Raw genomic sequence first — 25792 nt, 5'->3', positions numbered from 1 at the left:
CCTCATGACAATGTTGTGTTTTTCTGCAAACTTCTCAAAATCACCAGACCCGAATCGAATGTTATCAGCTCTAATAACCGTTGGGTATCCGACCTTATTGAATATTGTCTTAAGTTTTTTGATGATATTACTGGATTAGAAATCCAGAGTATGCATCGATCGCAGCCAGAAAATATGGCGAGAGAACAAAACTAGACGAGCCAAAGGTTTGAAAGTAAACTGAAGTTGTATGTGGTTGCTGAAGTGGGTGGACGTTCGGGAAATAGTCGGTATTGCCAGGTGTTAATGGTTGTTTAAGGTTTGTTTGTTCTTATGTGTTCTGAGATATTATTACAAGTAAAATGCTAAAATTGTTTAAAATAAGGACAATCATATTTTAAGCTTACGAAATCTTTTAAAATGTTGCACCTTTACTTTCCATCTGAACAATGTCATATTGACCTATTTTTGATATTGTTTAAGCGTTTTAACTTTAATTTCATAAACACACCGGCAAAGAACAACATTTTGCACAAAGATTTATGAAAAATGGAATTTAAAGACCAACATGGCAAAGTGTTTAGATACCTTCCCATAAAGCCTTGAAACAATGATGAAGATGGTACCAATTTGTCATAAAACAAGAAGAAACTTTCAATTGGTTACACGTTACGATGAACCAATAGCCCCTTCACATTATTACTCTTGTCGTATAGGAATGTTTTTATGCTTTTGAAATCCGTTAAAACTGCGAAAAACAATACGACGCGACGTGAATGGCCTCATTGAGTCATAACTACCTATCAATAACAAAAATAACGCTAAAATATTCTATCGAAGCTTTACAATTTGTTGTTTTCCTTCTTATTTAGGTATGTGGCTATTTTATGCACATATTTTACCTACTTTAACTGTTTGTGCGAAATAAAATTTGCATTTTCAAGAAATACTTAATACCCTAACTAATAATTTACATTACTTAGAAGTAGCTTCTATAGAAATACCTAGCTTGACTTTCTATCCTACCTTTCTGCGTCTTTTAAATGTTCTACAAAACTCTTCAGCATAGTGCCAAGAATAAAACTAAACCAAACCAAACCTACTAAACCTAAAAAAGAAAAACAACAACAACAATTATTAAATTCCCTTGATGAGAGTTGAATCCAAACCTAACCGAACCAACCAAACCATCGTTCGTAGTTCGTATTTATTTTACATGTTAAAGTGATTAACGCAAACGTTGACCCCAATGTCATGGGTAAAATATTTAAATTTAAGAAGAAAAATAAATAAATAACGATGATTTCTCGAGGCAAAACCGGAAAACTCATCCATAGTCAAAGCAAGCCCGAGAGGAGGCAAATTAGGTTGCAAGCAACATAAATAATAATTATAAACAATAGATTCTTGCATTTTATGCCTTACAACATAATACTAAACTATGCCTACTCATTTGAAATGAGATACCTTCCAACGTTTCCGTTCCAAAAAAGAAAATTAAAAACATACCTAAAAAGTTCTTCTCAAAACGATATTTGGTTTCTATTTTTATAAAAATGCAGTTTTCTTTACAAAACAAATAAAAATAAAAGAAATACAATACAAAAAAAAAGAGAAGCGAACCGGAATTCTAGAATTCATTCTGTTCTGTCCTCTGTCCTGTCCTTTTATTGCTGTCGTAGTCGTTTGTGGTTCTCGGTTTTTGCTGATGCTACAACTACTGAAAGTGAAATCTGGAATTCCATTGATTTTTTCCCTCTGTTTTGTTCTCATGATGACAAGTTTCGTCGGAGAGTCTGAATTTAATACGTATTTTTATTTATAAAATCCCTTTTGTATTTTTTTTTAATTTAATCAAGTTAGGAATTTAGAATAAAATAAATCATTTCAAAAACAAATTAAAATAGCTATAGAATTCTTTAGGCAGAACGCAAAAAGGATGACGTGTTTCCTTTTACTTCTCTGCATTGCTGCCACTATGAGTCAGACTTCATGGGTATGTACGTACATGGGTGGGTAATTGAAATTGAAGCACCCTTTCCTATGCTGGGTATTGAAAAGGTAATTGGGATTTCGTTTGGTAAGTTCTTTTTGAGAGTTCTTAAGTGATGACTTACCTTCCTTGCTCAATGCTCAGTTGCTGTATCCTTCTTATTAGAATTCATCAAAAGACTGCATTTTGTTGGGACAATGATTCCCCATTAAAAGTTGGTAGATTTTGGTTTTGTAATTTTAATTCTCACAATAAACTTTAACAAAAACAAATAGAAATACAAAAGCCAGACATTAAATGCAAAATAATATCAAATAGCACGAAGTCACAGTCAGAGAGTGGAGTTGGAGTGCAAAAACTTTATTACACATCTAGCGTCGAGCGTGGAGCGCTGACGAACAGATGACGATGGCGACGGTGACTGCGACGAAACAAAGTTGCTAAATGTCACAGGGTAAACCAAGCAAAGTGAATGTGGATGTGGTTACACGACGACGATAATTTTTAGTTTTTTTTGTATTCTTTTATTTCTTCTTAAAACGATGAGTGATTATTTTGAAAAACAATATAAAAACTTGTTGCAGTAAAATAGAAAAACAAAACAGAAACTAAAGAACTTTGGAAATTGGAATAGACTGTTTTTTGTTCTTTAAATTGTGCTAAATCACTTAGTTCTTTATTTTATTTTAATTTGAAATAAGAAACAAAATTAAGAAGAAAAAACACGAACACAACTCAACTCAACGGACAAGATTACAGAAGCACAGCGACAGTACGAAGCACGATACAAAAATTATTTAGCTCAACCAGCAGCACCAGAAGCGAGCAGCACAGTTTTTGTGCGGTCGGTGGCTGGAATTGGAATCTTCGATGGCTGCTGCTGGCTTGGCTATTTGCTTAAAGAGCAAATGAGACAAAACTATATGTATTTTTATAAAGTTGATGTAAGTTTTTCTTCTCTTTTGTTTTGTGTTCTGTTGTTGTTTTTGTTTTTCTTGTTGGGAATTTGCGCAACTAGAGAAACTGTCAAAAGTGAGCTAAAGAAAATGGCTGACTTTATAACAAACGGTTATAGTTGGTTTGTGTCATCGATAGAAGGAACAAATATTTTTGAATCGGTTTAGTTCAGAACAATACCGATGGGAATTATTTTATATAGAAAATTAGGTAGACATTTTTTTCTATGAAATTTAAATGGGAAATATTTTTGATGATTTCTATGTTTTGGAAAATTTTATAATTTCGTCGTTAGAAGGGAAATTATTTGAATATATTGAAAAACATAAGCAATCGTTTTTAATATTTAATATTATGAGAAAATTAGGTGTCACAAATTTTCTTATTCCGATTTCAAACGTTTAACGTTGTACTTACGTTTGGTATTGTCAAAGGTAGGATACTTTTGGAAGAAGCGAAATTAGAAGATGAAGGGAAGGTGAAGTTTTTCATGAAAAATCGGCGTTCGCTGGGAAGAAATACCCAAAGAAAACCTTTAAGTTTCAAGGTATGTAAATGCTTAGGTGTAACTTAGCAAAAGACTGTCGGAAAAATGACGTTGGGCCGAATCAAAGATGCAACTAAAATACGAAAGGCATCTGTTTGATGTCAGATCGTAATCAATCAAGAGGAATGAAAGATCTTGATACAAAAATTAAGTTTAAATTAGACTCTGGAGCTAGTGATCATCTGTCAGAGGAAAACTGGTGTTTTTCTGAAGAGAATGAGTTAAGCGAGGCTGTACAAATCAATGTTGCCAAGAATGATCAATTATTTAATTGCAAAAAGCTCAGGATCTTTAAACGGAAAAACAAACAAGAATGTAGATGTCATTATAAAAGACGTGTTATACTTGCCAGAACTGAGGGACAACTTACTTTCTGTAAGAAAACTAACTAGTGTTGGAGTTGATGTCCAATTCTTCAAAAACAAAGCTATAATAGTTAAAAATGGACTAGTGATTGCAGAAGCGTACGTGAAAGGAAATTTATATGAAGTCGAATTCGAAATACAGGGACATTCAGCTAATCTAGGAGCTGTCTAATCTAAGACAAGGAGCCTTCACAAGAATTGCAAGGGAAAACATGATTAAGAGACTCAAAATTACTTCATTGGATGACATTGGTTTTTGGGATGTCTGCATAGAAGGTAAACTGTGTCGTGATCCGTTCAAAGGTGTTCGGAAAAGAGCAACAAGAGTTCTAGAAAGAATTCATTCTGATGTTTGCGGTCCCATTGTGGAAGCTGCTTGGGATGGTTCAAGATACTTCGTGTCTTTCATTGATGACTTCACACATTTTGCTATGATTTATGTAATAAAAAGAAAATCTGAAGTTTTTGAAGCGCTGAAGGAATATGATCGGTGTTTGGAGAATCCATATCGAAGCTTACTGTAGACCAAGGACGAGAGTATTGTTCATGGGAACAAAAGTTATGGTACAAAAAGTTTGGGATTCAAGTTGAACATACTATTGCTTACTCGCCACAGCAAAATGGAGTGGCTGAAAGGTTTAACAGAATATCAATCGAAAAAATAAGGACAATGCTACTAGAATCCAAAATGCCAAAACGAATGTGGGGTGAGGCGGCTCTTAATAGCACATACCTGATAAATAGAATACCTACTAAGTCTTTAGATTGTCCTAAGACTCCGGCTGAGATCTGGTATGGTACAAAACCTGATTTTGAAAAACTCCTTGTTTTTGGTTGCAAAGCTTATGCGTGGATACCTAGTCAGCAGAGAAAGAAGCTAGACTCAAAAAGTCGTAAGTCAGTTATGGTTGGCTATGTACCGAATGGATACAAATTTAGAGAGCAAACGGTCTAAACATATACAAAGATATAAAATACCACTTTATTCGAGATCACATTCAAAATGGACTGAAATCAAGTCTATTGGAACAAAGGAACTTGCAGACGTTCTTACAAAATCCCTTGATTCAACACGTTTTCAAGATTTATGTTTAAGACTTGGTTCAAACGATTGAGAAGGGGTATTGAAAATCATAAGCAATATTTTTTTAAAATTTAATGTTATGAGAAAATTAGTGGTTACATATTTTCTTATTCCGATTTCAAAAGTTGTTAATACAACTTCTTTCTTTGTTATATAAATAAATATATTATATCCTGTTTGTAAAACGACGAGACTCTAAAAGAATACTTCAATAAATTGAACGTTACACAAATAAATTTGTGTAGATTATTTATTTTTTGTATTTTTATTTCAAAGACTATGGAAATAACTTTTTTATGTTTTTTTTTAAAGTGCTAAAAACAATTTTGTGTGAGTTTCAACTAAGCGGTTTTATTTTGATATTAAAATTTTTAAGAAAAAATCAATGCATATTTATTTCATTAAGTGCGTTTTTTTTAAATTTTTGTATTTAAAAATTGGTACAACTGACAGAAGACCTGTCAGAATAATAATAAAAAAAACACAAAAATAGAAGAAAGTTTTGTGAAAATCAAAAGTTACAATAAAATGGTCAATTTTTAAGAAGAAATGGTAAGAAAACATCTGGACGTTGAGATTCTATAAAAAAAAGTTCATTTGACAATTGCTTCAAGAAGGGGGTTTGTTCGTAGACTAGCACATTAGCATGTAGTGTTGCAGCGAGCTCGAAGCTCTTCTTGTGCGGTGGAAACACCAAAAAGATTTATGTAATCTAAACTGAGATAAACCTTTGGTTGAAACATAGCAAAACGTAAATATCTTTTCTATTGTTTTCTCTTGCAAAATAAGCCCAGTTAGTCCATTTTCATTAACAAAACTAAATAATATCAACAGATTCCAAATGCACAACTACTCAACGAACACAGCCATCATCGAGATACAAATGTAATATCAATCGTACCAACATTTGAGAACGAAATCAGATAAATGTAAAAACCCATCCATAGTAAGATTCTACTCTAACTTTTATCGGTGTTATTCATCCATGGATATTTTTTTGTTATTCATGTGAAATTCTACTATACTATGGATAGATTTTCCAACAAAACACGGGTTTTAAAAAGAGGAAGACATTCCATTCAAAAACAAAAAAGATATCAGCCAAGTGTCCGCCACAACTATGGTCGGTGCATCATATTCTTTTTGTAAAATTTTCCATGACTAATTCGTACAATATTGCAAACCCACCAGAACTTCAAAATTTCTATCTTTAAGCCCCTGAATTGTCTGCGGATTAATGTTAAAGACCCTATCAATCACGTGATCCAAAAGAATAAGTCCAAAGGTGTTAAATTACGAGATCTCAGTGATCAATTCGGATCGCCTCTTCGAGAAAACATATAAGAAAGTCAGAAATCTGCCCTTCAAAATTGCGAACTGTGACATCAAAACATTCTTCATTTTTTTTTAAACAATGTCAATGCGTTCTTGAAGGGTTTATCGTTCTATTTTTAACGATACCGTTGTAAGTAATATAAATATCGAACGATGACAGCTTAAAAAGTCAGAGCTGTCAAAACGGAGGGTTATTTTACATGACACTTCTTTTTGAACAATCCTAAAATTTTGGGTGATTTCTCTTTTTTTTTTCAAATAAAGATGGAGTACTTATAGTTTTGTTTGCAAATAAACTTTAAAGGGTAATTTAAATGATTAAGATCGAGGAATTAAATTTGATCTTTTTAACAAAATCTATACAGATTTAAAAAAAATATTAATAAACATAAACTAACCATTGAAATGTCATCTTGTGAGAATAGCACTTAAGTCATGGTAGATTTAAACTGCAGGGAGATTTACACATCTTTCAATGTCAATCATTGGGTGCGTTCTTTTACATAATTAAAAGATTTTCACATTGGAGTCATTCGAGGCCACTCATTTTTACGTACGTCTTATCATTTTATTTAGTAAGCACTTATTGGTTAAAAGGAGAATTGAGTCAGAAAGGTTTATTATTTTCTTTTTAAATGAGTGCAATCAATGAATGAAACATAAAATGAGTAAATGTTGACACTTTGTAATATTTCTTTTAAAAATGATCAATGGCAAGAATTTTGGATATGTCAAAGTAAGAAGAAGTGAATGCGGTATCAAGAAACTATTATTTTAAAATTAAATTTTTAAAAATAATTTTTTATTTAAATTTAAAGAATTATTAATGTAACGAAAATCATTTATTCAAATCATAAATCATGAGAAATAAAAGTTTAGTTGTTTTTTTGAAGAGTTAAAATATGTTAGCAATTTCAACTTTAAGGGGCCCATTACAGCTATTATTGACTTTCATCATTGAAATCAATCATTGAAATTTTTAAAGCTAACATTAAAAAATTCTGTCATTAAAAGAAATGTCCTGGTTAGAATCCACCAACAAATTTCTACTGACAGAAATCTGTCGTTTTAAAATTAGAACACATATTTGTGGAACAATTTTTTTCACTTCTGAACATAAATGTGTCAGCTGTTCAGGAAAATGATTTTCCCTTCGGAAAATAGAAAAAATACATTTTTTGCGAAAAATAACTATGCAACTTTTTTTTTGTCAAAAATAATTCATTGAGTGATTTCCGATCGATCAGTTATAAATAATTTCCGTTTCTAATCAAAGGGAAACACGGTCAAATATCCATTCAAAAAAAATTACGGATGGATATCAATGATAAAACTGGCCGCTAAGAACAGACAACTTTCCATTATCGCCATCAATCAAATAACTTTTCCTTAATTTTTTTTTAGTTGGGCGATAGAGAATTTTTTAGAAATCTGTTAATAAAAATTATGTTTTCAGATTTCTGACAGCAAAAGTGAGAAATTTTGTATGAGGTTTTTTCTTTTCTTAAAGTAAAAAAAGGTCTACAACCCTAGCAATATTTGGCGTTTTTCTTTTTTAGTCCAGAGCAGAGCTCGAACTGTCAAAAAAATAATTGTGTTTCTTTTTGAGCTTTTATCGTTCAGAGCTTCAAATTTGTGTTCCTTTTTTAGTTTTGAACATGTTCAGAGCGCGCTCTGAATAAAATAACAGCGTAAACGGAGTAAAATGCTGAACAAAAACAATTTGATATTTGAAATCCGGGAAATTAAATAAAATCATCGTCCAAACAATAAAAATGGCGGAAGAGGCTGGTCGCTCTAGTGCAGAAAGTAGGATAATTTTGAAAAAGCTTATTGCATACAGCATTTTTATGAATCAAATTTATTTCAGGCGTCAAATAGACCAACGGTATGACAGTTTTTTTCAAAACTAAGTCCATCATTATGTTGTTGCATGGCAAGAAGTTCTTGGCGCAACATATCAAATACAATCGGATTCACTCGAAAATGTTGTTTGAAAGTCTTGTCGGAAAATCTCGGCACCACTTCTTCGGCATAGTTCTTATTTTTTATAATTCGCCTTGAATTAATTTAAACAGTATTTATTTCATCTTCATAAAAAAAAAGAAACTAGTCTTACTTTTCTTGTTTAACAAATATTTACGTTTGACAGTCTGACATTTGACATTTCAAATTCTTATGTGTTGAGTTTAAGGGCTTAGCTTTTTTGAATTATACAAACTTCGTTTGTACGCAGAATACAAAGCTAGAGTTGAAAAAGGGTTTAATTTGCGACCAAGATTTTTAAGCACTAAAATTGACTCTTTTGGTTTTAAGAATCCAAAAAAAGGATTGAAATGTAACTTAAAAATGAGAATATAGTTCCACGTACCTTTCTCCGGGTGTTTATTTAACAACAAAAAAATAGTTTAAAAGATAAATTGTTGTAGGCTCAAGCTAATCTGATATTTCGGAAAACTTGGATGTATTCAAACTAAGGATTATGTTCTAACGCATGATTTTGAAACTGTCAAAACGACATTTAGATCTGAGTGAAATTTTGCTATATGAAACTGGGCTAATGTATATAATACACATGACAGTGACTAAATGTCAGATTTCGATGGTTGATTTTCGGTTAGTATTAATAAGTGACTCCAATAAAAACTATAACATTTTCAAGCAAAATTAAGAGCGTAAACTAAGAAAGGGGTCGAATTTTCGATCCATTTGAGTTGAAAGCTCAAGTTGGGTTTAAGTTGAAATGATGTCGAAATAACACATTCATTTATTTATTTTCTTTGGGCATGTTCAGACGACGTAAGGCGAGTTTTTAGCATCTGATTGGACAGCTGCCAAAAAATTGCCTCCTTAATTGGAAATGTGACTGGAAAGTTCGTCAAAAAGAATCTCCCTAATTATTAAATCAATTCCATTTTTGTCAAAATGACAGCTAATCATAATTTGTCATTCACCTGCAATCTGTACTTTATTACTCTATCATTTGTTTTTTTTCTGCATAATTCTTTTTGATATTTTGTGCAAAATTGGAAAAGGTCGAATTTTTGATCTAGAATTTTCTTCATTTGAGTTGAAAGCTCAAGTTGGGTTTAAGTTAAAATGATGTGGAAATAACATATTCTTTGGGAGTATTTACACGACATAAAGGGCTTGAAAGTACGGCAAGTTTTAAGCATCTGATTGGACAGCTGTCAACAAATTGAAATATGACTGAAAAGTTAGTCAAGAAAACTTCCATAATTATTAAATCAATTTCCATTTCTGTCAAATTGACAGCTAATCATAATTTTTCATTCAACTGAAATCTGTACTTTATTACGCTGTGATTTGTTTATTGTCTGCATAATTCTACTTGATATTTTATGTAAAATTGGAACAGGAATACATAAGTAATATTTCTTTAAAATACAAAAAGTCGAGATGGAATTGTAGCTTCCTTGTGTTGTGAGTGTTTTGTGAACAATTATGTTTTTGCTAGTTTTTACACGATGAACTGAAGGTAGAAGTTAGTGAAGTACAGTTTCAATTTTGAAGTTTTTGACATTTGAAAAACTAACTAGTCGTCTTGGTCAAAATGTACGTTCAAAGAATGCAGTTGAACGCAAATGATGTCACATGTATTGTCTAAACCTGCCATTGCCACCTTTTTGAGTTCCATTCTTTACTTGTTAAGAAAAAGTCAAAGCCTTGCTTCAAGCTCGGCCATGTCAACGAGTCATTCATAAAAAAATAAGTTCCTGTAAATAAGTTTCTTTCTATATCGCTTCGATTTACTACGTCTTCCTACATAAAAAAAAACTTTGCAATTTAACTCAATAAAAAATAAATAGGAAGACCATTTTAAGCCACACATAAATGTCATTAAATCTTAAAAGGAGATAGTTTATATTTTTACTTTATTAGTAGAAGGATGCCTCTGTCTTAACAATCATATGGTAGCTAAAAGCTGTCATTAGTTTACGATCTATCTAGATTTCTAGTCACATATACCTAAGTATATGAAGGTACACCACATCACCCCGACGCATGACAACACGGCGAAAACGACGACGACAACGGTTCAGTTATCTTCTAGGAATCAGAGAATATGGGTATATTTACAAACAGTCTCAACCTGGAATTTTCATTAATCCGTCGTGTCCGTCGTCGTCGTCCGTAGTCCGTATAATACCCCATAACACTGCTAAGTACGGACGCAAAACTTTGTTTCCAGTTCCCGTCAATGTCGGATAATTTTATACTTAAGTAGGAAAAAATAATATCCAATGTATAAATAATGTCATCCTTCCATGTTCAGCCTTCCTGCTCCAGTATGGAGTTCCTATACATATATGTCTATAAGTATATTTAAATTTTCTCTAAACACTATGATCGTGTTATGGCATCGGCATCCGTTGTGCTCCACTTTTTAAAAAACACACATGCTCTATAATATAGTGTCGTTTTATGTATAGATTCATCTTCCAAGTACCTATATATCGGGCTCTATAGGTATAGGTTTAATAATTTAAGCCAAAGACGGCGACAACGACTAAGTTGATCATCATCAGTGATCTTTGCAGTTTACCGCGATGGCACGATTGCTTCACCACCACCGCCGAAGTGCCGTCACCACTGCCGCTCCAGAGCCGATGAATCCGATCATCATCATCACAGGTGTTGGACGGAATTTATCGCTTCACAATGTTGCCATATGCGATAACAACGAAAAGCTGGAAAGATAGCACCATGATGAAGAGAATAGAGACTCATTCATCCTGGTAATGGCATTTTTAAGACAACTCTCTGGAACTCATTGCGCCGACAAACTCTGCCCACCTGATGATCAATGGAGCTGGAAAGAGATCTATACTAACCATAACACCAACAACAACCGCATCCGAAGCAGTGGCGCGGCGCGGCGGCGTGCTGAAGATAGTTCGATCTTTCTTCTTTTACACTATTTTTTTGTTGTTGTTTTGAAGCGCGATTTTAATCACCTGATTGCGTGAATGAAGTCAAAGCGTGAAGCATGTGCTCCATAAAGTGCTGCAATGAGGAGATTTATCGGATTAGCGCATTGCTCCAGAAGAGAGACTAAATTTACACCGACTAGGCATATTCCATACCACCCAAACAACACCTTCTCCAGAAAAGGTGAAGAGCTGCTTCATTCACTGTGAGATGCATCCACATAGATACTCGCGGAACACATTTCGGTGTGTGTTGGCTGAAGCTGAAGCATGGCTGCGATCGGCTCGATTCTATGTGCGGAACTTGCCAAACATGGATCGTGCAAAAGAAGAGGAAGACAACGACGACGACTACGATACGACAAAAATAAACCAAAGTATCTATCTAGAATCTTTGAATGCAAGGTCGTTTAACTGCACTGCGCAGCTCCAATCAGCATCGGGACTATGGGCACCGGGAGTGTGCACGGGGACCTAGAATCATCATCCGAGAGGAGACTAGAATCTACTATACTCCGGCATACCTTTAGTTCCTAGAGCTGCGCTCGGTGTGTTCAGGAATTGAGATATTTCACTTGAGTGGGGTAACCAATCGAGATAACATGGCGCGCAGAGAAGGTACATACTACATGTCCATCGAACTATAAGGAAGAAGCTGGCTGTAGGTCTACAGCCTATAGGTAGGTTCTCTGTATAGAGACTTGCTGATGCACATAGAGTCACAAAGATGTGTTTTTAGAATTCTATTTGCAAAAGAGGCAAGTGGTATAGTGTGTGTCACTGGGAAACTATAATTCGTTGATATGCCATTGAAAGAGCTTGAAACTTTTATATACGAACTAACTTACATATATCTATCTTTATATGTACTCAAAGGATGTCGTAATGGAATAAATATGTACATATATTTGTAGATAGGTAGAGGAATTGTTGGCATAGTCACATTTACTGTTGGTTGTGACATTTTCAATAAAAAAAAGAAGATGGAATTGAGGATGGAGGTAAGTGTGTCAGGCCTTTGACATCATCAGGATAGGACATATTTTTGTTTATGAGAATTGAGAATTTTTTAAGGATTATAAGAGGGAAGAGACGTTACTTTTATAGAGAAAAGACCACATGATATGAATATATTAAAAGTTATTTAGTATAGTTTTTCAAAATGGCAACCAATTAACTCATCGTGTATATGCAAATGTTTTGGGGAGTGTATACGTTACGTATTGACTTGTTGCAAGATTGTCTAAAGATAAACTACGAATAAAGTGACGTTTGGACCACATATTTCAGTGTACAAAACTTACTAAAGTATATTCGAAGGAACAATAAGTACATCTGATATGTGATATGATTATGTGTGTTTGAAGGTTTGTTTCTGCTTGTTTGAAACGTAGCGCCACCTTGTAGTGAATCAAAAAAAAAAAGCATTGTTAAAGCGTGTATGACTCCATTTTTAGTAATGGCGTAATTTTTAGTTTTTAAATGTCAAAGATTACAGTTTCAAAAATGACAGCTGTCTTAATGGCGGTATTTTCATGATGAAACCACTTATTTAAAAACAATAATGGGAAAAAAGAATATAATAATAATATTTAATATTTTAGGCAAAATGTCATCCATTTTTCAGTTCGGTTACTTTATCTCAACCAACAAGCACTTCAGATAAAAAGAATAACCAAATTGGGTGCACAAATTGCCCGAGTTAAAAAAGTAAAATATGAAGTACTTTTTTTGACAGCCTAGGTCCCCAATTGGATCTCAAAGAGAAAAGGCTTTTATTAAATCTTTTTATTACAAAAATAAATAAGTTTCTGCTTTATTTTCGTTTAAACTTGGAAACATTTTATTTATTTAGAACTGACAACATCATTGGCAAACTTTTCTGATAAATTCTGAGAAAATTCCCTAACCTAAGAGGTTATTTTGTGGAACGTGATGTCTACTACGATGTTAAGGATGGTGTTCAATTTAAGCGTTCTTCTTTTTTATTTTAGAGCAAAGTCTGGACTGTCTGAACGTTCAGAACTCCTTATTTGTGTTTCTTTTTTCATTCAGAATAAAATAACTGAGCAGACCGAGTTGTTGACCACAAGCATCAGAATCTGAATTTTCATTATAATTAATTTCCTGTACAGGAAAATGACAAGTAAATTAACAAATGTCAAAATTGTGACAGCTAAGTGTAGTTGTGTCTTGGAGTCTGTTCAGAACTTTTGTATCGCTTTCTTGCGTCTTTTTAAATACCAGGTGGTCAGTTTTAAACTGACAGAACTTTGTACTAAAAATCATTGAATAAAGAAAGATAGATGTAAGTCCAAAAAAGCAGTGTTGTTAAGTATTAGAAACAAACACAAGAAATTCTAAACTTGCCTGTAAGTTTATGGTTCAGTTTATTAAGAATCAAAAAAGAGACATTAAACACACCTTAATTATTTAATCATTATTTTTAAAAATAATTGGGAACTTGAGAAATCTCTGAACATCAAAAGCATAACAGATAAATTAAAAATTAAAAACCAACTTTAAGTGAAACTAGACAAGTGACACATTTTGACATTATCTCATCATTTAATCTCCCTCTCACTCATTTTTCAATTTTCTTTCTATCTTTTATAAAGTAAGGAATAACTTGGATAATGAGACGTCAAAATGATACACACAAAAAGAGTCAGATGTGAACTACGTCTTATCTTCGGTAGTTTCTTCGTAGTTCTAATAGTTCCTAGCATTAAAAGATCCTAAAAAAAATATGCTGTATTTCGTTCTGTTTTGACCTAAAGAACGTTTTATTTAAAGTCTAATTAGTTTTGAATTGTTAAGACTCAATTTTTAGCTCCTTATTAGGCGCCAGTTATAGCTATCATTGAAATCGATTTGGAAAACATTTTAAATCAATATTTGAAGGTATTTCCCTTTGATTCGAAATACAAATTATATACTGATCGATCGGAAATCACATAAAGAATTTTTGTTGAGAAAAAAAAGTAAAAAAGTATAATTACGCATTTATTTTTCTGTAACATTTTTTTTTCGATTTTATGGACGGAAATTCGTTTTCCTGAACAGGAATACTGATACTGATTTGTGTTCCAATTTCACACAATTCCAAATCTGTCACTAAAAATTTGTGGGTGGATTTCAATCAAGAAATTATTTTCAATGACAGATATGTTTAATGATAGCTAAAAACGACCTGCCAAAAAATTAAAATGTTTGTTCTCAATGGTGAAGACCAATGAGAGCTATAATTGGCGCCTTAAACTTCAACTACAAATTTTGTCTATTAGCTTATACCAAAAACTTTACATTTTAAATTTTGAAATTAATTTTAATAGAGACCATTTCGATCTCATATTTGTATTTTGTGGAATAGTTCCCCTTCCCATTTCGGATGATATTTTATGTAAGAGATTTTGAAAAACAGAATATTTTCGTTTACTTAGTTGTTATACACCTTTTTTTTAACCGGAATTTCTACCAGTTCTAAGCTATTTTTCGCGATGCCCAATAGATCTATCATAGTTCAAGTCATTTCATTGACCTCATGTCCGTCTAACACATTTTATATGGATCACAAAAAAACTCCTTATTTTAACGAAAATATAGTTTATCAAGATTGAAATCGTGAGCATTTATAACATTCAGGTTACTAATTTGGTATTGATGTCTGCGATGGTCTGCAATATAGCCTGTCTTCATTCATTTTGACCATTCCTATATGTATCTTACATATATCTTAACAAATTCCCAATTAAATCGACAGAAGATCTTAGAGATTGCAATAGAGAAAGAGGTGTTCCGCGCACTCAATTTCTCTTCTTTATCTAATATTTATAACCTCTTTGCTAAAGGTATTATCCATCCAATCCAATCCAATCCACCTATAGAGTATGAGAAGTTCTTTTGTTAACAAGTTAAGATAGAAATCTCTAGCCTCTGCTATATATGTATGTTCGAGAGGCCGCACCCAATCTTTGCGTTGTCTTTAATTTGCTAAGCACACCGCTATGAGGTGCAAACTACTCTACGCCAGCCATTCAATGCCCATATGACGGTCCAGCAAGCTTCCTATATTAAAACTAAAACTTAAGATAGTTTAACGAGCTATTAATCCACAAGAAAATTACAATTTACAACTTTGCTATCATGGTTGATGATGGAATCGAAGATATTGTGAATATGCACCTATATAATAAAATTCTAACCTCCCAGTTTTATCCAATTTAATATACAGTGAATCGATAATTAAATTTAATTAAACATAAACAATGCGAGGATTAGTTTGAAGTCTTTAAGATAAAATGCCGAACAAATGTGAGAAATAAACATAAATTTATCAAGACCAATATTTTTATTTGCATGCATCAATTGTAGAGAAAGTGCATAAAATTGTTTGAGTTTTATTTGATTTTGATTTTTTATTTAGTATAAGAAAAACTCATAATGTGCAAGTAAATATTTAACATAAAACTTTTATAATAATATGTTATTGATTAATAACTATGTTATTGCTATTTCTATGTCCCATATAAACCAAAATAAATGTTAATTTTATGAACAACATAAATTTATTAAACGATGATAAAATGGTTAAGAAAGTTTAGTTTTGTTTTTGGAACAGGACTTACCTTTGCCGGGGGTCCTTGGGATTTTGTAATTTGAGATTTTTCCGTCGTTGTTGATGGACGTTTCAGTCTATTGGGTGAGTCTGTAAAAGAAAAAGAAAATACTGTATAACTTTTCATGGTATTTTAATTATTGTGTTATAAAATTAAAACAGTTGATTTTAAATTTGCAACATAAACAGATTTCGGTTGTAGGTAATACATTTTTAGTGTGTTACAAAATTATTTAAATCTTAAAAAAATTGATGTAAATTATTAAACACCGATAAAAAAGCAGGCTTTTACTCTAAGCAAGTAGAGTATGTGACTAAGACCGATGGGGAACTTAAAATAAAAAATTATAAAAACTGAGCATAGATAATTGCAAAGATGTAAAGTTTTCTATTTATAGTCCTAACATATGTATATTATAAAACAACACAAAACAAACATGATTAAAAAAAAAACAAGTATACGCCTTGGTACCCAAAACAATTAATTCGTCTAATGGATGAGTAAACACGGGAATTTTCTTCATATTTGTTCAAAAACAAAACCGATTGATTTTTGATTTATGAATTATCAGCAATTTAATTTAAAGCATTGAATAAACAGTCGAAAGGCATAGAAACATACAAAATATAGACATATTTCGAAATCCGTTTTAAATTCACATAAAATAAAAGCTAGGGCTATTTACTATGACTTGTAAAAGCAATATCAGCTGAAAGGTTAAAAATAAGAGAATCATATAAAGGTTTTTACTTTCAAAAACTATTCGCTACATATCTTATTTTGTATCTCAAAAGACTCCTTGCTAGAGTATTTTTGAAATAATTATTTAAATATTCTGTTGTAGATGGAAATGGGGTTAGTCAAAATGAACATTTCATTGAACCAATTAAAAGCTTAACAACTCTCAAAACTTGAGTGAAATTATAAAACCTGATAAGAATTTAATAACCAGAGTAACTAAAAACTTTCTTTTAATATCGTTTTAAAAAATTTAAAATAGTTTGAAATTTGATTTTTTTCATTTGACGCTAGCTTTTTGTGGAATGGTGCACTTTTACACCATATTGTCAATATCTTCTGGTTTTTTAAGGAGTTCTTGTTTTTTGTTTTTACTTTTAAATTTCAATGAAAGAAGAAAATTCTCACTTAACTTCACTTCAGTGGCCTTGATATTAAAAATGGTAAAGCTGACAGGAAAACTTCACAAAGAAATTTTCTTTAATATATTTCAAAGGTTATTAGGGCCACAAGACTTCATCCTGAAACTCTATTTTTAATTAAGCTGTATAGATTTAGAATTGAATTTTAACTCTTAAAGAACGCCTTTTTAGTTATTAACTCAAAAGCGGTTCACAAGCTGGATAGAAACCGGGAAAGTGTTAAAAGAATTCAAAGCTGGCTTTAGATAAGGTTACTGCACAATTTATAATACTTTCATTCTTAGAAGTTTATTCTTAGTGCTTAAGCACGCAAAATACACAATTATTTTATTATTATTTTTCGTTGATTTCAAAGCAGCTTTCAACACAATTCATTTGGGGAACTTTATATTATGAGTTGTACGGTTAAAGAGTATCACTCAAATTCGGTCATGTGTTCGAAGAGTCTTACAAAGGAACTCCGTCGGCAGTAAGGCAGCGTTGTACATTAAACCCAATCTTGATCTCGATTTTCATCAAAGACCTTCCATGTGGGTTTGATTTCGTGAGATTTCTTTATCTTATCTTTCCGCTAAACGAATAGTTGAGTATACGCTTGAACAACGCTTAAAGAAGATGCCTATTTTGCCAAAAAAAAATCATCTTTGCAGATGAAGATCATTTTGATATTGGCGGTTATGTCGCATTTTGGGTACAGAAAACCCGCACTCATACATTGAAAAGCCGATAAACACACAACGGGTGACTGTTTGGTGAGGATTGTGGGTCCAGAGGGATAATTGGGCCATTTTTCTTTGAAAATGAGCAAGCACCTATCAGGCCTGGTTGAACGAATTTTCGTTCACAAAAATTGAAGATAAGGATATTAGAAACGAGGATGGCGCTGCGTGCCAGACAGCTAAGCTACACCCGATGTTCTTATAGCATTAAAAAAAGAAAAAAAGAGTTATTTGGCGGACTCTATAGCAATGTTTGCTTACTCCACAAAAGCTCTGGAACTCATGATTAACAGATTATACCATTACTACTGTTTATGGAACTTAATTATAGTAACACAATAGTCGAAAGCGCTGAATGGAGGGAAGTCGAAATGATTAGAACAAAAAATGAAGTCATGGATAACGGTGAGAATATTGACTTTGTACAAATACCATGCCGTAAGCTTTTTGAGAAATTTGAGCCTGGAATAACAATTTAGAGAAGTACTGAAAAAAGCAAAAATTTCCATTAATTTCTCGTTTAAAACTTGATTTGTAAATGGAAACATTGAGCATAGTAGTCAATTTTAAGTGTTTGAAACTGTTGCTGAAAGTATATTTCTGTATGGTTGTGAAGTGTTGGGGGAGAAAAACTCTTAACACACTATGTTAAGAAAATATTTCTCCTACCATCGAATACACTGATGTTGGAAACAGGACTATCACCTCTTTTTATTAAAACATTGAAAATGCAAGTTGAATATCTTCGGAATTTCATCAAGATGCCTGAGCCCCGATTGGTTAGGAAGGTGACTCTAAAAGCTATCCAAGATATAAACACATTTATTGTAAATAATTTAAGTGGTTATTTATTAAAATTTGTCTATCTATCTATTGTTTAAGAATTAGAATCATGACCATAGCAGACGTTTAGGGTAATGGATTTTTTCGCAACCTAGATTTTATGAATTGATTTTTTTAAGAAAACTTTAATTATTGATTTCAATATTTATTTTTGCACGAGTATTTAAAGTTTAATAAAGAGCAAATATTTTTGGGATTGGTGGTACCGCCAGAACACTAAGCAGTTTAAGATAATGTTTTTTCCAACAAAATTTTTAGGAAATAAACAAGAATCAGTCACAATTTGCAAAGTTAAATCCAGTTAAAAAAATCTTAAAAACTTTTATATTTAAAAAAAGGTACTTCAGGACTCCGTGATATAGAAGTGAATGTCTGATAAGTCCTAATCACAAAATTAAGTTGCAGAGTTCCAAATGTTTAAAAAACTGCTGCGTATGCATTTTAAATGGCCAAAAATCTAACCTAAAAATTGAATAATATACCATATTCTCCATGGCGAAATAAATAATAACACTATTTTAAAGGTTCACTCATTTCTGACCATGTTAGAAAACAGCTGTCTAAAAATCAATCCTAAAACAAATAGAAACACAAAAACTACAACATTAAGTTTATGCATTTTGAACGCATAGTAAGTATAGTAAATTAACAATAAAACTTGAATGACAAATTACTTATAAGACTAAACTCTCATCTGTTCCCAATTTGATATTCGTTGACGTTCTTCTGCCATAGAGAAAACACAGTCAATTTTATTAAATTTACAAAATCATACAAAACAAGTACTTTTTTAATTAAACCATCAAAATAACCTATAATTTATCTGAATTATATATAAGTTATAGGTAAACACAATTTATATTTATTTATACATGATTTGGATTGTATGAAATTTATGATTTGGATGAATGATGAATGTATGAATGTTCGATTTGTGTGAAAATGTATAGTGTGTTTTGTTTAATAAATTGTTAATATTTTGTAAATTTAATAATTGGTGTTAGTAAGTTTGATAATTTGTTACCAATTCCAATTTGTGTTTGTGTAATCGTGTACCTCCTTGTTGTGTTTATAATTACGTGTAAATGTCTGTATGTATGTTCCGTCTGTTGTTTGTTTAAATAAAATAACTTTGTTCAACTTATTGATAATTAATTGGCTGTATTTTATTATTTAATGATCGTGAACTGTGTGAATTTATGTAGAATGTTTGACTGTACAAAATATGTTTGACTTGTTGTGAATTGTGATTAAGTGTTTAAGCCAACCGATCTCGTTGGTGATTGAATGTAGAGTGACGATTAAAAAAGGTATACAGATTAGGCAATTCAATGGAGATAGAGAATTTACAGTTTATGTTAGTACATAGAGTGTGTACATAAAAGAACATATGATGTGCATTGCGGGAAGCGCATACATAGATATAATGAAATTTAATGTTATGATTTTGCAAGTTATATTTTATAGGGTGTTGCGTCCGATGTTCGGCATTCTTAAACATACAGCCCCCCCTGAAAGCCTATGGCCTTTCAGAACAAGGTAATCGAGCAATTTTGATTGTTGGTCGAACGTAGTCTCCAAATTTGGTGCGAATAGTTACTACTCGGCATTTTTCATCTGCTCCGGGGTGGGTTTTGATAATTCGTCCAACGATCCACTTAGATGGAGGCAAATTGGGTTCCTTGAGGAGAACGACATCATCAACTTCGAGGTTTGGTTGCGATTTCTGCCATTTTGAGCGTTGCTGCAATGAAGTAAGAAATTCAGCATGCCAACGTTTCCAAAAGCCTTGAAGCATTGCCTGCAAAAGAGACCAATTAGTTTTAATTGAAATGACAGAGTTAGAAACATCGGGTTGAGGAACAGCTGTGTATGCTTCCCCTATTAAAAAATGAGAAGGTGTTAGGGCAATAGGGTCACAGTCAGAAGTTTGCCACATTGGGCGTGAATTAAGCAAAGCTTCGATTTTTGTTAATAAGGTGTACATTTCTTCATAGGTGAGTATTGTATCGCCTATGACACGTTTCAGGTGCAGCTTGATGGATCGAACACCTGATTCCCAGAGACCTCCGAAATGTGGAGAGGACGGTGGGATAAACTTCCAACTGATGTTGTCTTTAGACAGGTGGTCGATGACGATGTTGTTGTGTTGTTGACTGCAGAGATGATTGTAGAGCTCGTTGAGTAGACGTTTAGCACCAACAAAGTTGGTTCCGTTGTCGCTCCAAATCTCACAGGGTTTACCGCGGCGGGCCACAAAGCGGTCGAGAGCTGACAAAAAGGCAATTGATGACAGGTCACCGACGAGTTCGATGTGGATTGCCTTTGTCACGAAACATACGAATAGCGCTATGTAAGCCTTTACGAATTTTGGGTTCCTACCCCGATTTAAACGTAGTGATATTGGACCTGCATAATCGCAGCCTACTCTACTGAATGGTCGAGCGTACCGAATGCGTTCGGATGGAAGATTTCCCATCAGCTGTTTTGATGTTGCTTTACGCTGACGAATACATTGAGTACAGTCCCGAACAACCTTTCGAGCGAGATTTCTGCAACCCAGAATATAAAAGTCTTGTTTGATTAAGGCGAATAAAAGCGAGGCACCGGCATGTAAGTGATTTTTATGTGTAAAATCCACGATTAGCTTTGCGACTCGATGAGATTTGCACAAAATTATGGGGTGCTTTTCTGAATAGGTAAGATTTGAGTGTTCTAGCCGACCGCCGACACGAAGAACACCTGAAGAATCGATAAATGGACTTAAGTTTAAAAGCCTGCTTTTTGATGAAAGTTCGTTTTTCGTTTTTAAAGAATGAATGTCTGAATAAAATAAAGACGATTGAACATATTTTATGATTCGAATTTTGGCATAGAATAACTCTTCCGTGAAAAGTGGATTTAAATTCTGCTTTTCCTTAGGTAGGAAATAATTTTCGATGAAACGAAACACGTATGATGCTACACGTACTACTTTAAACCAGCTTGAAGAGTTATTGATTATAGTTTCAAATGGGTGATTCGAGTTTATATTTGAATGTAATACCTGTGCGATTGGTTTAACCTTTCTTTCTTCCAAGTGCTGAGTGTCGATATCTGCCGTATTGTAACTTGATGATGGCCATTGATCTCGAGTTTTACTAAGCCATTGGGGTCCCTCCCACCAAAGGGTAGTTTTTTCCAAAGTTGATGGTAACAATCCTCTTGTAGCGGCATCTGCAGGATTAGAAGCCGAACGTACATGATTCCAAGATTTTATCGGCAACGATGTGAGGATTTCAGATGTACGGTTTCCAATGAATACCGACCAATTCTTTGGGGGAGCGGCCAACCAATGCAAGACAATGGATGAATCAGTCCAGGCAAACGTTTTGACTTCTGGTTCCTGTAATGAAATCTTAATTTTGTTAAGCAATCGAACGAGTAATAAGGCTCCACACAACTCAAGCCTTGGAAGAGGTAAAACTTTTAAAGGGGCAACCTTAGATTTTGCTGCAACGAGCGTAACAGATATAGAATTATTTGGTTTTATGTTTCGACAATAGACGACTGCTGCGTATGCATCCAGGGATGCATCGCAAAAGCCGTGCAGTTCCCATTCATTTTTATTTTGTAGCATGATCCTTGGAATTGCGAAGTTTTCCACGATATGTAGCTCGTTCCTGATGTTGTTCCATTGCTGTGATAAAGAGTCTGGAACTTCTTCATCCCAGTTGATCTGCTTCCTCCAGAGTTCCTGAAGCAATATTTTTACTCCTATTACGATCGGCGCGAGAAATCCCAAAGGATCGAAGATTTTGGAAGCATCTGACAAGATGTGGCGTTTAGTACATGAATTTACTAGATTCAATTTGACCTTATATGAAAAGATATCTCTGGATGGGCACCATTGCAATCCCAGAACTTTGACAGAATTAGATTCTTCGAAGTCCACCGGTGAAAGTTCGCGCTGGTCCTCTGGTAAAGAGATAAGTAGTGGCCAGCAATTCGTAGTCCACTTGCGAAGGTTGAATCCAGCTGATTTCAACAACTCCACCAATTCAATTCGAAGAGAAATAAGATCATCAATGGTGTCTGAACCGGTGATGACGTCATCAACGTAAAAATCATTGAGAAGAGTTTTGGATGCTCGAGGATGAGTTTTTGAAGACTCTGCAGCTAACTGTTGCAAAACTCTTACAGCCAAAAATGGAGCAGCCGAAGTTCCGTACGTGACAGTGAGCAAACGAAAATGTTTCAATGGTTCTTCAGGGTTTTCGCGCCAGACAATTCGCTGAAAGTCTGTGTGGTTTCGAGAAACCCGGATCTGCCTGTACATTTTTTCAATATCTCCTGTTATGAGATAGGCATGTCGACGAGATCTAAGACAGATTGAAAATATGTCACGTTGGATGGTAGGACCCACAAGAAGGGTTTCATTTAGAGATTGAGACGATCGAGTTTTCGCAGATGCGTCGAAAACAACTCGGATTTTGGTGGTACTATTATCACCTTTGAAGATTGCATGATGAGGCAAATAGTAGCTGGAATTGTTTGACTTTAGAATTTCATTGGAAGGTACTTCTTCCATATGTCCAAGTGAAATATATTCATTTATGAATTTTGTGTATTCAGATTTCAGATTTGGATTGCAATTGAACTTCCGTTCAATGGAATGAAAACGCGCTAGAGCCGTACCGAAGGAATCTCCGAAATTGAGTTTTGTTGACTTGAAAGGTAGTTGTACTTCGTATCTGCCATCTTGAAGACGAGTATGAGATTTGACGAAGTTTTCCTCAGCTAACTGTTCTTCAAGAGACAGTGGTTGTTCGTTGGAAACTTCCTCAAGCCTCCAGAATTTTTCTAAGTCAAACTCCTGAGCATGATCTAACCGAGTACAAAATGTTTGAATTCCTGATCTTACTGGTGAGTGCTGTGAATGATGACCAGCTATGACCCAGCCAAAAATAGTTGGAATCGAAGTAAGAGTTCCTCCTTTTTCGATTTCAGCAGCTCCCTTTATGATATTGAAAACTCTATCAGCCCCTATCAAAATGTCGATTGGACCAGGATCGCAGTAGTTAGGATCAGCAAGATTCAGAGAAGAAAGATTTTGAGGAATTTGATCGATTGATAGTGGTGGAAGCGATGAAGTGATGGTAGGCAAAACGTAGCAACTGAGATCAATCATTTCGGAACTGTAGCAAGAGACGATGTTAAGATTGACTAAACCATTAGTTACTCCAGCAGATTTTGACGCAATTCCTACTACTGGTATTCTTAAACGTTTTCGAGGGAGCCCTAGGCGTTGAGCTGCTTGCTCAGTTATAAATGACACCTGAGAACCAGAGTCGAGAAGAACGCGCACGATTTGATAAAGTCCTTGATTATCCCGAATTCGGGCTACAGCTGTTGGTAAAATTGTTGAAACTTGGTGATTAGGTTTGAATGAGATTGAATGATTTGTAATGAGTGAATTTGAAGAATGTGGAGTTGGATTTTCAGAATTAGAATTTATCGACTGATGATTTGAATCAGAAACTGCATTAGAACCTTGATTTGAATTACGACTTGAATTAAAATTCGAAGTTTGATTTGATGTTTGATTAGAATTTTGAGACTGAGACGAATGGAGAAGAGAATGATGACGAGAGCGGCATAAATGGCAACGAACTGTGAGGCGACAATTATTGGAGGCATGCCCCGAACGCAAGCAATTGAAACAGAGTGACTTGTTTCGTACGAATTCACGACGAGATTCGATATTCAAGGTCTTAAAGGCTTGACAACTTGAAAGTAAGTGCCCTTCTTGGCATTTTGGGCAGCTTGGACCAGATTTCACTAAATGCGCACGAACCGCTCGGGTGCTGGTAGGATTTGGAAAAGAACTGCAAGCTTCAAGACACTGGCAACGTGTTTGAAGAAATTCTAAAAATTCATGTATGGTTGAATCACCTCGTGAACCAACTTCCTCAGCCCAAGCCCTCTTAGTATCTTGATCTACCTTTTGGAGAAGTAGATAAATAAGCCATGGATCACGTGTGTTCGTGTCCAACGCGTTGAGTCCCCGCACAGCTTCATCAGCACCGTTGGTAATCTTACGAAGCGATTGGACGTTGGCTATATTGCATGATGGAAGCGAAAGAAACGAATGAATAAAAGAACGGACGATAAGATGCTTTTGATCGTAACGTTGCTCTAATCTTGTCCAAGCCTCAATATAATTATTTTCCGAACACTGAATATGTTTGAGAAGATTCGCGGCTTCTCCCCGCAGAAACGATTTTAGAAAGTGTAACTTTTGCGTATTGGTAATTGTTCTATTCGAATCGACAGTTCCCTGGAACATGTCCCGAAAAGTTGGCCAATCTTTATATTCACCCGAAAAGGGTTCAATTGTAATGGTTGGTAATTTAACGGACTTGTACGGCATGCTCATATCAGAATCTTCCGACGGCGTATGGTAACCTTGAGCGATACCCTTTTCACTAGACCCGTGACCTTTAGATTTAACGCGAATCGCATCTGTCAGCAAAGCGTGAGTTTCAAAATATTTTGCCTCATATTCGGCAAATTCCGATTCACGATCAACGTAATCTTTGGTACCGATAAAGTCTAAAAGTTCATTTTGTAATGTTATGAACTCTTGCCACGCTTCATTAAGTTTTTCAAGACGAAATTCTAATGTCTCTGAAGTCGTCGAAATTGGAATCGCACTAGCATATGTTGCTGTAAGAGTAATACAGCCTTTAACACGACCACGCTTTGCGATAACTTTATTCATTTTAATTAGAAAAAACAATGAATTAATTAAAGCGTATTTTGAACTAATTTTAATTTCAAAATGTATGAAATATCTGCATAAAATGCCCGTTAGGAATAGTAGGTACCGTTTGTTAAAAAAACGTTAGCGACTAACTGTCTAAATAATCAAAACTATACGCCTAAATAACGGCCTACACCTTCCCGCAAAATCACCTCTTTTTTTTATGTGTGGTCTAAAAACCGGAATAAAAAACCTGTCCACTTTATTACGAACCGCACTGTGCTTTTTTTTTTTTTTTATTTAAGTTCAATTAATTAAATTGAAAGGCACTGGTTTCTCATAAAAAAAGCGTCATTTGGCTATCGAAGGACCATTTTATGATTTGGATTGTATGAAATTTATGATTTGGATGAATGATGAATGTATGAATGTTCGATTTGTGTGAAAATGTATAGTGTGTTTTGTTTAATAAATTGTTAATATTTTGTAAATTT

At 33.8% G+C, this 25792-nt stretch overlaps 1 protein-coding gene across 3 annotated transcripts in view; it reads right to left on the bottom strand.

The window, feature by feature from the left end:
* The window catches only part of LOC129946124 (MICAL-like protein 1), a 203191-nt gene that overhangs the window by 31908 nt on the left and 145491 nt on the right, over nt 1-25792 (bottom strand). For 2 of the 3 annotated variants that reach the window (XM_056056168.1, XM_056056169.1), the window contains exon 1: nt 2097-2771. Coding sequence is in view for 1 of the 3 variants with exons in the window: in XM_056056167.1 (XP_055912142.1) it covers nt 15841-15920 (80 nt within the window). In the remaining 2 variants the exon portion in view is untranslated. Of the gene's footprint in view, nt 1-2096; nt 2772-15840; nt 15921-25792 lie in introns of those variants that run through there. The other variant, XM_056056167.1, reaches the window with a different exon arrangement.

This window comes from Eupeodes corollae, chromosome 2 (genome assembly GCF_945859685.1).
Source record: "Eupeodes corollae chromosome 2, idEupCoro1.1, whole genome shotgun sequence".
Classification (NCBI taxonomy): domain Eukaryota; kingdom Metazoa; phylum Arthropoda; class Insecta; order Diptera; family Syrphidae; genus Eupeodes; species Eupeodes corollae.
The sequence above is the reverse complement of the archived record's forward strand: the minus strand, read 5'-3'. Positions and strand labels throughout refer to the sequence as shown.